Source organism: Phyllostomus discolor, chromosome 4, assembly GCF_004126475.2.
Source record: "Phyllostomus discolor isolate MPI-MPIP mPhyDis1 chromosome 4, mPhyDis1.pri.v3, whole genome shotgun sequence".
NCBI classification, from domain to species: Eukaryota; Metazoa; Chordata; class Mammalia; order Chiroptera; family Phyllostomidae; genus Phyllostomus; species Phyllostomus discolor.
Window position 1 is genome coordinate 98033600 of NC_040906.2, and position 13576 is coordinate 98047175.

The window sequence follows — 13576 nt, forward strand, 5'->3', positions numbered from 1 at the left end:
TCTGGGTCTCTGGCCACCCTCTAATGTAGTCCAGGCTCCTTAGCCTAGAGATCTCAACATTTTTGTGGAAATCCAGTGAACCTCTTCCCAGCCTTGTCTCCAGCCTCTGTGACTCTGAGCTCTACCCTCCAGCTGTCTTCTTTGGTGTCTAATCTCATATTACTCGCTCTACTTGGAATACCTTCTGCACCTTGGCTTACTGGGATCCCCGTTGACCTTGACAGCCCAGCATGAGCATAAGTCTGCTTTGACCTCCCAATCTCCTAGGACCCTCTGCATGAACTCTTTGTGGTGCTTTATCACTGTTTTTTCTTCTTTTTTTTTTACCACATTATAGTTTTTAGCACATGTCAGTCTCACCTATGAAAGTAGAAGAATGCTTTTGTCACCATCATAGGTGCTTAAACCACTCATTGTGTGCCTGTCTCAGAGCAGTGAGCATGCATTCACTCAACAGCTGTTTGGGCAAATGCTGAGTTCCTGTATGCGCCACCCTGCTCAGCACTGAGAGGCAAAGACAGCCCAGCAGCGGCAGATGCTGCCCCAGGGGGCTTACCTCCTCAAAGTGATTCTCCCCACCATTTGCTGAATGCCTTCTCTGTGCTATACACTGAACTGAGTGCTTTACTTTTTTCCCCCCTACATAATCTTCACCACAACTTCAAAGAGGTAGGTTTTTCTGGTCACCATTTTCCACATGAAAACCTGAGGCTCAGAGATGGGAGGTAATTGGCTCAGGATCCCACAGTTAGTAAGGAGCAGTGAGGTTGTGAGCCCAGGTCTCTTGCGAGTTCATAGTTGCAACCCTCCACAAGGCTGACTACAGGATTGGCCCCTGAGTGTGAGCGAGTCAGTGGAAGACTGGGTAAGTGTCTCATATCCCTTGCCTTCCACTTGTGATACCATGTCTGTTTCCTCAGATTGAGCCATACATGCCATATGAATTCACGTGTGAGGGGATGCTGCAGAGAATCAACGCTTTCATTGAAAAACAGGTAAGGCTCTGCACAGTCCAGCTGTCTTTGCTATGTCCTGCTTCCTGTTACCCAGGAGGGCTCTCAGGAAGAGTTAAGAGCTCACCATGGTTTTGTGGTTATTTTCCTGATTTGAAAGACTCCAAAAGTTGGATAATGGCTTATTGGAACTCTATAGCGTGCCCTGTCCTGGTCACCCAGCAGAGTCAGGCTGTCCTCGGGGGAGGAATCTTCTTTATGACCGTGGCAGGCCATAAGGGAACCTATGGGAGAAACAGGGTGGTCAGGACGGAAACCTGCCTTCACTGGGTCCTGAGAGGCATCCAGCTGGCTTGGGGGCGGGGCACAGGGACAGCCTCTGGTCCTACCTGGTGGTCTTTTCTCACTCCAGGAAAGACAAGGACTGAACCCTGTGGTTTCCAAGCATTTTTTAAATATACGTTCTCTAATTCCAAATATGTTAGGACTTTTCAGAGGTTTTCAAACATCTTTTAAAACAGGACCCCTTTTCAAATGAAACTTTACATGAAACCTAAGTATATAAAACAGACAAAAGCAGAACTTGACTTCCAAAGCAGGGGAGGGTTCTGTAAGTCCCATGACCTTGTCAGAGCGTGGGCACCGTGGCTTGTGTGCCTGCAAGTAAAGGCCAAGAGTGTCATTGCCACCATTTACAACACTCTGATTCCTCAGGCTTCAAAAGCAACACATCTAGAAATAGGCAGACTGAGAACCCCTGTGGGCAGGGGAGTATGAACTCTTTGACCAGATTCCAGAAATAAGGGGCTCCCCTTAAAGGGTAAAGCAGAGTGCCTTGGGGTGATCAAGAAATCTTTATACAATAGGGGATGAGGATTGTGCAGACTAAAATAGAAATGGTATGTTGAAAATGTAAGTAGGCATAGATCATAGGTCCAATATAGGTTGCAAAGGAAAGATTTGCTTTGACAGCCTGTGGTGAGCAGCAGACAGTCCCAGGTGCTGCTGTTGGAGAGCGAGGGAGAGCTGTGGGCGGAGGCTTCAGGGTGGCGGTCTCATCCTCTGACTTTTTCGGCCAAGGATGGAACACTCTGCATCCAGCCACCTGGGTTCCAGTCCCACCACCGTGACTTTGTCATTGTATGACATGGGCATGTTACTCAGCCTCCCTGTGCCTCAGTTTCCACTCCGATGAAATAGGTTAATAATAGAACCACAGAGGGCTGACGTGAGGGTTCAGTGAGCTAATACATGTGACGTGCTTAGAACAGGGCGGGCACGCAGTGCTCAGTAAATGCAACTAGTATGTTGGTTACCTAATGCATTCTATCATGTATGGTATTGAATTATATTCTTATATAAACCTATTTTATTATTATATATTATACTGTATTACTCATCAGACTTTATCATGAAAGCTGAGCATTTGAATTATTATCATGCAGTTTTTTTCTGGCACTTAAATTAAGAATGACAGTGTCATCCTCCTAACTCAAGCAGCCATTTACCTAGACTCTATGCCAGTGTGTACCGAGCTCATCACAGTGTGTCGCCTCATTTAATTCTCATGTGACCCTGGGAGGTGGCAGTAAGGACCCCACTCTCTGGAGGCTAGGAACTCAATCTCACAGTCACGGGCTCACAAGTCCTGGAATCAAGGCTTGATGCTGGGTGGCCTGCACCCAGGGCACTGCGGGGCCGGGCCACGGCAGGTGGCCCAGAGCTACATTTCTCATCTTCTTTTACTGCAAGCAGCTGCTGGTCCTCCTTGAAGGTGCAGCAGGAGCTGCTGTGACCTCCTCTGGCAGTGAGTTTTAAGACACAGCTCTTACGACCATCATGGGAAGTCATCTGCGGTTTTACTAGGGCCCCTGCAGCAGCTGACGAACCCCACCTCCTTCTTTCCCATCTTTGACTCTTCATCAAATTTATTTGAAGGCTTTGCTTTCTTTCTTTCCTAGGACTCTTGAATCCCAGCCAGTCCTTAGAAGTTCTCATAGGGCCCATTCTCTTTAAATCTATCACTCAGATTCCTTTCAAGCAGGGAGGTCGTGCACCCCAAACAGACCTTGCTAATGCTACGTAATGCAGGGGCCATGCCCATCTTGTTCGCCTCTAAATGCCACGTGCCTAGCCCTCTGCCTGACACATAGTAGGTGCAATAAATAAGAGGGTGAGTGAGCATGTGTACTCTGATTTTTTTGTGTGTGTGCACCAGGAAGCTCATCGTGGGCCTTATGATTGAAAACATGTCACTAAAACACTCTAATGAGAACATGCTAATGGAACTGCCCTTCCATACCAGCTCCTGGTTGTAGGCCTCTCTGCAGAGCCCCATGGCTCACAGAAATCCAGAGCTTGCTTTCTTGCCTGCAGTTGTTCGTTCATTCATCTGCTCAGTAAATACATGTCGGCTGCGTGCCGTGGCCTGTGCCAGGGGCTGGGAGAGAGAAGATGTCAAAAGACTTGTCCTTGTCCTCATGTAGCTTCAACTGTCACAGAGAGGCCAGCCCAGTTCACAGGCAAAGCCACTGGTGTAGGTTACACCCTGTAACAGTGATGTGACCAGGTGCTTTGGGATCACGTAGCTGGGCCTGCAGGGTGGGGCAGGGGAGGGTGGGGGAGTCTGTGCTGGAGCTTTGGCAGGCGATGAGTCTTGAAGGTACACCTGGGCAACGTGGAGGGCGAGGGCAGGAGAGCAAGACTCAAAGGCCTGGGGAGAAAATAAAGAGAAATCGTGGTGAAATACTGGAAGTTTATCTACGACTGAAGAGGGAGATGATGTGAGAGGATGAGGCTGGGGAGGAGACGGATCACAAAACGAGGCAGACACTCAGGTGGAGAATTCTGATTTGATTGTGGGACAGCAGGAAGCTAAATAAAGGTGTAAGGCAGGGTGAGGGCAGTGGTGCTGTCAGATTGGTGTTTTAGAAAAATCATTCTAGGAATCTTCTAGGTATTTCTTATTAAACATTGTCCCAGGGCTGCAAAAAGAGCCATGAAGGGTCCCATTTTGAGTTTATTCCAGGCATCTGTGAAGGCTTTTATTGATGCCATAATGTTCCCCCAACTCCACCGGGAAGACAGGAAGCCAGAACCCCAGGGGCTGACAGACTGGGTCTTCTGCCTCTAACAGGTGCCTCCAGGCCACAGTTTTTTTGAGCTTTGGGTGTTCATTATTTTTGCAGCTAGAGGGGTCTCTTCAAAGAGCAGTGAGACTGGAGAGAAGGTTGTTTCTGGTTTGAGCAGGAAAGCCTCAAGCTCTGAAGAGGTGGTAACACCTCAAGCTTCCCATAGGAGCCGCAGTTCTAATTAGGCTGATCTCTGCCTCCAAGTCCTCCCTGTGATCTACAGGAGGAACAAGGAAGCTTTCATCCCAGAGCCCTCTCAGAAGTGTCCGTCACGCTCACGGAAGGCGGTGGGAGCCAGAAGAGGCCAATTGACCGCAATCTCGAAAGCCCCAGGCGTGGGCGTACAGCTGAGTGGTTGACAGCAGGACACCTACCTCGTGCCTGCTGACCCAGCTGGTGCGTCCCATGAGAGAGGACAGCCGCCGCTTGCTTTTTCCCTTTAATGTCCTTTCATTCCTTTTACTGTATGAAAAAAAAATGTTGATTTGCATTGTAAACTCTTAAGTTGTCTCTCCAGCAGCAGGGGGTGGCAAGGCAAAAGTCCCGTGCTCCAAGGTCAGGAGCGCCATTCTTCCCTGACCTGAGTGGGCCTGGGCCTGTCCAGTTTCTCAGGTATTTCTTGGCAAAGACTTAGGTGTCTGCCTCACTCTTTTAAATGAGTGGCAATCAACAACGCTCAGATTGATTTCTGAAAACCATACCTATGTTCTTCAACCCTACTTTCTTTTGCTCATACTATTTGGCAAAGAGCTGTGTAATTCACATAAAAAGCATTTTGGAGATATGGAAGGAAAAATGAGTTAACTCCAGGAGCCACTGTGGAATCAGCCTCAGTTCCAGGGAAATTGACTTACCTTGAACTCCCTGGGGAGTAAGGGCAAGCCTGGTAGTTAACCTGGATAGTCCAAGTAGGGGCAGTTGTGGAGGTGACAGGTTGCAGGGCAAGAAGAAAAGGAATGGAAAAGGGGAGAGTTTATTGTTTATTGTTACCGAACAGGGGCCCAGGCGCTAAGCGGGTCTGCCTGGGGCCAGCCGGTATTGTGTAGGTTCTTGACTTCATGTAGGAAAGACTTCATGGGTCCAGGTGACTATGAGGGTACATTTATTAAAGCTGGGGACAGTGAAACAAGGAAGGGCTTAGCACAGAAGCAGCAATAGGAGAGCCTAGACTGGGCTGCCTTCGCTCACTGGGGAGTCAGAGAAAAGGGAGCCTTGGGGACAGGTTCTGGGGATTCACCTGGGACGAGCTGCCACTGCCATTGCTCCCCTGGTTGCAAGTCTCAGAGTTTTTTAGAGTTTTTTTAGAGTTTAGGAGGCACACGCCTGTGGGGAAAGAAGTGGGGGAAGAAGGAGGAAACGGAATGGTGCAGCCTGCTCCCCAGAGGGGGAGGGTGCTTACTGGGTCCTTTGTCTTGAGCTTTTATCTCTCTCTTGCAGGCGGCAATCTCAGGGAAGGGTTTCAGCAGAATATTCATCAGTTTTCCAGGTGTGCTCTTCCAGGCTCCTGGTCTCTACTGATTGGTCAGTGCCAGGGCAGGGCACGAACTCATTAGTCATTGTAGCTGGTCCTGGCATTGCCCACCTGGTTCCAGTGCTTGTCTGGGTTTGGAGCTGAAACACAACCGATGCTTAGATGTAATCTCTAGGGAGGTGACCTGTGCATGGCTGTAAATTGCTCAGCCATTGTGTTCTGCTCTCTGTCTCAGTTGCCCTGTTTTACTGGCCAAGGAATTTTCCTAGCTTCTTACTGTGTCAAATTATCACTATCTTTCAGTGCTGTTAGTGAGACTGGGTGGATAATGATTAAGCAGTGGGCTCTGTCCCCACTCTCTTTGTGACCTGAGCAAGCTTCCTAATCTCAATGCTCCGTCTGTTCAGTGGGGATAAGACTGCCTACACCGCAGGGCTGGGGGAGGAATCAATAGATGAACGCATGTTGAGGGCTACGACAGTGCCGGGCACAGAGTAGGACCTCTGAAACCCTTACTGTTTGCCACTGCAGGAACCCAAACCAAACCAGGCGTGTGTGTGTGTGTGTGTGTGTTTAAGATTTTATTTATTACTTATTTTTAGAGCAGAAGGGAGGGAGACAGAGAAATAGAGAAATGTCAAGTGTGTGAGAGAAACATCCATTGGCTGCCTCTTGCCTGCTACCCAGCCATGTGCCCTGACTGGCAATCGAACCAGCAACCCCTTGGTTTGCAGGCTTGCACTCAGTGCACTAAGCCACACCAGCCAGGGCACAAGGTGTGTTTTTTTCAACAGCTTCATTGAGGTGTAGTTTACAGACCATAATATTCACTCCATGTGAGGATACAATTTAGTGACTTTTTTAGCAAATTGATAGTTATATATGTAATTACTGCAACAATCTAGTTTGGTAATGATTTTATCACCCCAAAAACCTTGCGTTTGTGCCTGTGTGCAGGCAGTCCTTGCTCCCTGAGCCAAGCCCTAAGAAACTACTGATCTGTGTTCTGTCTTTGTAGCTTTGTTTTTGCTTGAGATTTCTGGCTTCTTTTCCTCAGCGTAATGTTTATGAGGTCTGTGCACATTGGAGCACGTATCAGTGCTTCGTGCCTCTTTATTGCGGACTAGTATTCCCTGGGCATATCACACAGTGTGTTCATCCGCTCACCAGCCGGTGGACATCGGGGCTGCTGCCACCTTTGCGCTACTGTGAAGAGTGCTGCTGTGAACATTCACATGCATGTGGACGTATGTTTCCCTTCTCCTGGGCCACTCCCAGCGGTGGAAGGAGATGGAATGTGAAAGGTGAAACTCTAACTCTTTCCAGGGTGATGTTATGGGCGCACTGATTTGCGTGTGTGAGCAGAGCCCATTCATGCGGACTAGTCCCCGTAGCTCAGTTTCCCCACCGCCCTCTCTGTTGCCCTGGTGGACACACACTTTCACTCCCGCCACTGGGGATCCGCCCCAGGGGCCACACATGGACAAGTGCACTCCTTCTGAGCACAGCACAGGCTGAGAGTGGTGGGTACCAACCAGCAGGCAACCAAAGTATGTTTAATCTGTTCAGTCAGTCAGTATTTTTGAACGTTTTTTCTGTACCAGGCCCTGGATTCCTCAGCTATAATATAAATAACAAATGTGTCCCTTATCCTTGGCTCAGACCCCAATTTCATGATCTAGAACTTGCCCCTATTCCCCCCATGTACAAACTTTTATTTTTTACAAATTCCTGTCCTTACTTGCTCCAAATCCTGCATGCAGTCCTGTATCGGAACCTGTCCTTTTGGTCTGGACAATGTGTGTTCGCACAGAAATCTGCTTGCACCTGGTTATGTCATGGATGTAGTAACTCTGTTAAAGGTTTGGCCTGGACTGCGTGGGGGTGACGAGTGTGTAAAAGAGATCCCACCCACTATAACCAAAAGGGAGGGGCAAGCCGGCCCTCCACCAAGTGCCGCTCTCCTGGGAGCCACCCACCCCCCTCGTCCAGCTCTCAAACAGCATTTTTGTGAAGAACAGTCCCCGACGCTGTCCCTCAGTCCAGGTCACACACCTGCACCTCCTTTTCACAGTCACTTGTGTTCATTTGTTCAGAACGTTGCTTTTTCTGTAAATGTGTGGTGATTAATAAACCTTTCTCATTATAACTGCTGCAGGAAATTTTCAGAATAGTCAAGCAAATTTAGGGAAATAGGGCAACTGCTGGAAATAATTGATAGAGAGGAATGCAGATGTTCTCGGTTCTGAGTGGCTTGTGAACCGGACTGGAGACCGCTCTGGACGCCTCACTCGGTCTGTGGAAAGCCTCCCTCGGTGCGTGTGTTGTTGTGTTCTACTTCTTCGATCAAAGCTCCGGCATTCCCAGCCATTCCATACCGTTGAACACCTCTTTACTGAGCACCGGTTTTCTGCAAAGCACCATGTTAATGATAAACTGCTACCTCCTATTCAGCCTACAAAACCCAGTCTAGAAGTCCCTATTTCCTGAAAGCCTTCTAGCATAGCTCCCACTGTCGCCCTTCCCCTCCCCACAGAGTTAATTATTTTTCTCCCCTGAGTGGTCTGTCCCTCCTTATTTGGACATCGGTTTTGTACTGCTGTAATTTTTTTGATGTTGGCCTCTCTCACCATGCACTGTGCACCGAGCCTACAGCCCAGAGACTGTGCTTCGTTCGTGTTCACATTTCCTTACCTAGGAAGATTTTAATAGTTGTTTGTAAAGTTTTGAATGGATGATAAGAGAACCTTGGAAGCCAAACTGTGAGACGAGAGTGTTTCTCGGAGGGTTGTGTGGGTCTCTCTCCCACACTGTGTCCTCCTTCCTGTCACTCTGTCATGGGAGGCAGAGCTGAAAGGGGCCCCAAGGTACTTCATGACCTGCAGGTCCTTCACTTCATTCTTTCAAGATCACTTACTGCCTTTTAACATGGTTGTATAATTTATTTATCTTGTTTTTCTCTCTTCCTCATTGATTATAAGCTCTATGAAGGCAAGGGTTTGGGTTCCTTTTTTTTCACTGAATCACCTCCATAGACCTAGGAAAGTCCCTTGCATATAGTAACAGTAAGAGCCAACCACAAGTGGTGTTACTTATAGCAGGCATTTTTCTGAGCACTGTATACATTATAATTAATCACATCTACAGTTCTGGGAGGGCAGTTGATATTTTCTGCATTTTATCACAAAAAACTAAGGCAAGATTATGTAGCTAGCCAAGAGCACTCAGCTAGTGATTGGATGAGCTAGATTCAAACCCAGGCATTTGAGTTCTGGACCATTATGCTCTTCTGCTTCTTAGCAGCTATTTTGTTGAATGAATGAATGAATGAATGGGAGCATACAGCGAGGAGACAAGTTGGCATTGCTGTGTTAGCCTATGCTGAGGTTGACAGAAAGAGAAGACCTCCAGCCTCCCACGAGCACCTGGGGGGAGGGTCTGGACCTAGGGGTGAGAAGAGGCCTGTGAGGGGGGCGGCAGTTACAGGTGCACCCTGCAAGCAGCAGGGCAAAGGGTTGGCTCTCGTGGACAAATCACCGTATGCAATCCCGGCAACTCGACTTTTTACCTCTGGACCCTGACGGCAAAAAATGGTTGACCTTGGAATATTATCTTTACCATTTCTAGGTGCCTTCTTAAGAGTCACCTCATTTTACCTCACAGGAATTCTATAAGGACGAAGGATGAATGCAGGGAAAGCTAAACGGACATCTATGAAGTCCACCAGCTGGGGCCAGAATCACAACCCAGATCCCCACACTCTCCCCTTCTTTACCTGTGACAAGGCACAGGTCCCTTGCTTACTGGGAACACCTTTAGGCCTCCCTTTGTTCAGTTTTACCAGATGGTTCACCAAGCGTTAATAAGGTTCTGCTGCTATTTTTTCTATTTCCAATCCTACTGGCCTCCAAAACAGACCTCTGAGAGGATGCCAGACAGCACCCAGTGAGCCCTGAGTGAGAGTGACAGGGGGCCCCAATACACATATAATTGAGCTAAGTTTGCCTGTTGAAGGGGATCTCAAAAAGGTCGGCTGCTGTGGTGTACTCAGATCCGCCCTGCTGCGCACGTTGAAGGCACTGCCTTTGTGCAGACCTCAGGGTGCAGGGTGCCCGCATCTGCAGATGCCCTCTATGCGAGCACAGGCAACCCCCCCACCCCACCCCAGTGAGGGCCAGGACGGAGGACGTGAGCATGAGTGGGCCACCTGCTGTCCTTACCAGCCTTCTGCTCAGCTCCATCACTTAGTCTGTTAGTGTCACTTTCTACAGATGAATGATGGGGACAAGACCAGACTGGGCAGCAAGCCCAAGGCACCAAATCCAGGCCTTCTGACTCAAAGTGCCTGCCTTGGCCACATCAAGTCCTTGTTTATTTTGTCCCTGGGACTACTTCACATACCACAAGAGACTAAGAATGAATAAAGAGCAGAGTTTCTTAAGAGACTGCTAAACTCAACAGGTCTAGAGAGACTGCCCTTAGCTCTAACTGCATGTAGGTGTCATATAAGAAAAGACATTTGCGGTTTTCTTGCAAGCTCTACAAGCCAGAGTTTGAGCCTTCAGCCACAGTAGGCTTCCAGTTCCCCAGCTGAATGAAGGGTTGGGCCCAGCTAAACCTGGGAGGCAAAAAGCAAAATTCTCACTTGGCTCCTAGTGGTGTATGTAGATGCTGTGATCTGGCCTGGGTTTTTCTGGTGGTTTGCCTGTTCTGGAGAGTCACAGAGTCGGCTTTGGTGTATGTTGGATTTACAGTCTCCTTATTATAATACTGAAAGGCCACGGAAGTTATCAGATGTCTCCTAATGATATATAAACAAAGTTGCTTGCATTAGCCAGCCAGAAAAACAAATTAAAAAGGATCCCTTAACCTTTTCCCACTGTCCATGCACCCACTCAGCTCTCACCAGCAAAACTACATCAATCACCTGTGTCCTCCTCCTTTCTGTTTGGTGACAGCCATCCTCATGGGATGGACAGAGAGTAAGGGTCAGCCAGTATGTTGCCTTATGCCACCAGGTAAGAGAGGGAGTCACCCGTGAACACCTTGTTTCCAGTCAGGTGCGGCCAGGTGCTACCAGTCTGCAGTCATGCCGCCACCCTTAGTGGCCTCATCCAGACCATAGTCAGTGTGCCACCATGCCTCAGCCCGCAGGAGGGTTGAGCTCAAGATCATCACGAACCTGAGCAGTTGATCAGCGTCTTCCCGCCCAGCGTGTGGCCTGTCTCCGTCGGCACCCAGAGCCGTGGGGGGGGAGGGTGCACTCCACTCACCCCCGACCCCTGCACCATGCATCCCTTTCAGAAGATTAAGCTGATCCTAGTATCTCTACATGTTTCACTGTATTGCTGTGGTCTCCGAATTATTACTCTTCTGGAATCTTCTGTTCTCAGCTGATAGGGATCCAGGCCTGGGTTTCCGACCACGGTGCATTAAAGGGTTTCTCTTTGTTAGCCTCACAACTCACCCAGGCCCGGTCCTGTCCCCTCGTCACAGGGTCCTGTGACGTGGCAGACGTCGTGGGTTTGCTTTACGTCTGGGGTCTCAGTCACTGATCTGAACAGACCAGAACAGAAGCCCCGTGAGTGCCCACCACCTGCCAGTGGCCTTTCGCAGCAGGTAGCAGCATCTGTCTTTCAGGAAGGAGGTAGGAAAAGCAAGAACCATGGGAAACCATCAGTCATCATTTTTATTTTTACCATGAGGAAACTGAGGCTTCATAACACTATGTGTTTTGTCCAGAGTTTCATAGCTGGTGACAAAAGGACCTGCAGAGCCTGCTGCAGATAGAGTTCAGGGCACATTTCACTTTGCTCTTGTTTGTTTATATTTTGCTTGCTAAAAGTAATACAAGCACAGGTTTTTACAAAATCTTGAATGAAACAGAGGCCCCTCCTGGGGACAGCTCAGGCCTGCTTTCTAAGGGCTGCACTCACCTCTCCACCAGGGGCCCCGCCAGGTCAGGCTACCCGCGCCCCCCCTCGCCTGCAGAGCTCCACAGCCTCCTTCACCTGCACCAGCTCCGACGTTATCCATCAGCTCCTTGTCCACAAAGTGGGGAAGAAAACTTGAGGAAAAATAAAACATTCCAGAAGGACATACACTGAAAAGTAAATTTCCTTACCACTCCTGATGTTGACCCTCCATTTCCTTTCTCAACCGCACCCGTGCCAACCAGGGATGTTCCTGCAGGAGCAAATGTACATTCCTGTGCATCTTTCCATCTTGACCCCCAGGGTCTGACGGTGCGAGCACCCGCAGCGTCCTGCACACAGCTGCTCTCGCCTCTCAGTGTGGCCTGGGCACGATTCGTGTCCGCAACACAGACCTGTTGCACTGTGTTATTATTTGTATTTAAACAGATACCTGTTTAAATACACATAACAGGCTGTTTCACTTCTAATGCTTCTACTCGGACAACACTGCTGTGAAGTCCTGTGCAGGTGTGTCTGCACCAGGTGTCCCTGCATGTCTGCGGGGCTGATTCCTACAACTGGGATTCGGAGCCCAGGACCCTAACCACCACTGGGCACTCCTGGGGGCCAGCCGCCCCAAAAGGAGTTAAACTTGCAGGCCCCCTGCACAGACAGACAGCACCTTCCTCAGGTGGGGCAGCCCAGGGATTTGGGGCACAGTGTGAGCAGAGTAAGTGCTGGCTACCAGGGGTGCATGAGTGCCAGAGCCAGCACTGCTGCCTGCCCAGGGCAGCTTCAGGCACAGCTGGAATGAAAGCTGGGCACCCAGTCAGAGAGTCTCCCCTCCTCCTCTCCCCTCCTCCTCTCCCCTACTGCCCTCCCCACCCTGGGTCTTCCTCGGACATGCTGCCCCAGTCCCTCTAGACCCCAGGGATGACTGGCCTTGCCCCATTCTGAGCTCCCTACACCTGTGCTGGGGGCGCCTCTCTCTGAGGGGTTTCCAGGTGACTTCACATCCTATCACAAGTCCTCAGGCTGTTTACCGCACAGTTGAATTAGTACGGTGTTGGAACTGTTTTCAACCAACAACGCCAGAGCCTGGACCAGAGCTGTGACCCCTCAAGAGGCTCTGTGAGTGGTGCCCACAGGCACCTTGCCATATGCTTTGCTTCGTAAAGTTGAAACTGGTGCTCACAAAAGTGTCACATTAGGTAACTGCCAAATTAGGTAGACACTGGGAATGTCTTGGGAATTAGAGCAAAGGAAGCCGAACAGCTGGTGGAGGGGACCCGGAGATGGGCCTCGAGGGCGGAGGACTTAACTAGCTGGATTGTGTGCTTGCTGGTAGTAATGGTAATGACTGGCTGGGGTCACTGGCGGCCTGGTGCTATGCACATGACAGCAGCACCTCTCGTCCCACGTGGGAGGTCCTGCTGTCCCCTTCGCATCTGAGGAGGCTGGTAGGTGCAGAGGGGAAGAGCTGGCCCAAGGCCGTGTTCTGGCTGAGCCCAGTTCCAACCCAAGTTTGTCTGGCTCCACCTCCTCCCTTCACTGTCCCGCCCCTCTCAGCTGGCCACCTCCCCTCGTCCCGCTGCGGGCGGGGCAGGCTGGGGATCACAAGCTGCATCTTTGGTCCCTTGATTGATGGCTTCATTGTCATTCTAGGACTTCTGCCATGGGCAAGTGATGTGGCCACCCCTCAGCGCCCTGCGGGTGAAGCTCGCTGAGCCCGGGCAATCCTGCAAGCAGGTGTGCCAGGAGAACCAGCTCATCTGTGAGCCCTCCTTCTTCCAGCACCTGAACAAGGAAAAGGACATGCTGAAGTAGGTGCCGGGGGCGGGGCGGGGGCAGCTCAGCTTGCCTGTGGGTTTGAGCTGGGTTGGGAGGGATGAGGTTTTCATCTCCAGGCTTGTGGACTGCTGGGGAAGGATTTGGGGAGCAGGCTGCCTCAGGATCCCCCAGAGAAAGTTAGCCTGGCATTGTTATTGTTAGGTGGATGAGGTCACCTGGCATGCTGACATACTTAGAATTCAAATGGGGGTGCTGTATTTGCATAAATAATGCCAAGTGTGGGCTTGGAGATTGTGGGAGGTGTTTACTTTGCTA

At 49.9% G+C, this 13576-nt stretch overlaps 1 protein-coding gene across 5 annotated transcripts in view; it reads left to right on the top strand.

Annotated features, from left to right (window-relative positions):
- Window positions 1-13576, top strand: part of MGAT5 (alpha-1,6-mannosylglycoprotein 6-beta-N-acetylglucosaminyltransferase) — a 337231-nt gene that overhangs the window by 313589 nt on the left and 10066 nt on the right. For all 5 annotated transcript variants that reach the window (XM_036023647.1, XM_036023648.1, XM_036023649.1 and 2 more), the window contains 2 exons: window positions 921-995; window positions 13136-13293. In XM_036023647.1, the coding sequence (XP_035879540.1) occupies window positions 921-995; window positions 13136-13293 (233 nt within the window). The remainder of the gene's footprint in view (window positions 1-920; window positions 996-13135; window positions 13294-13576) is intronic.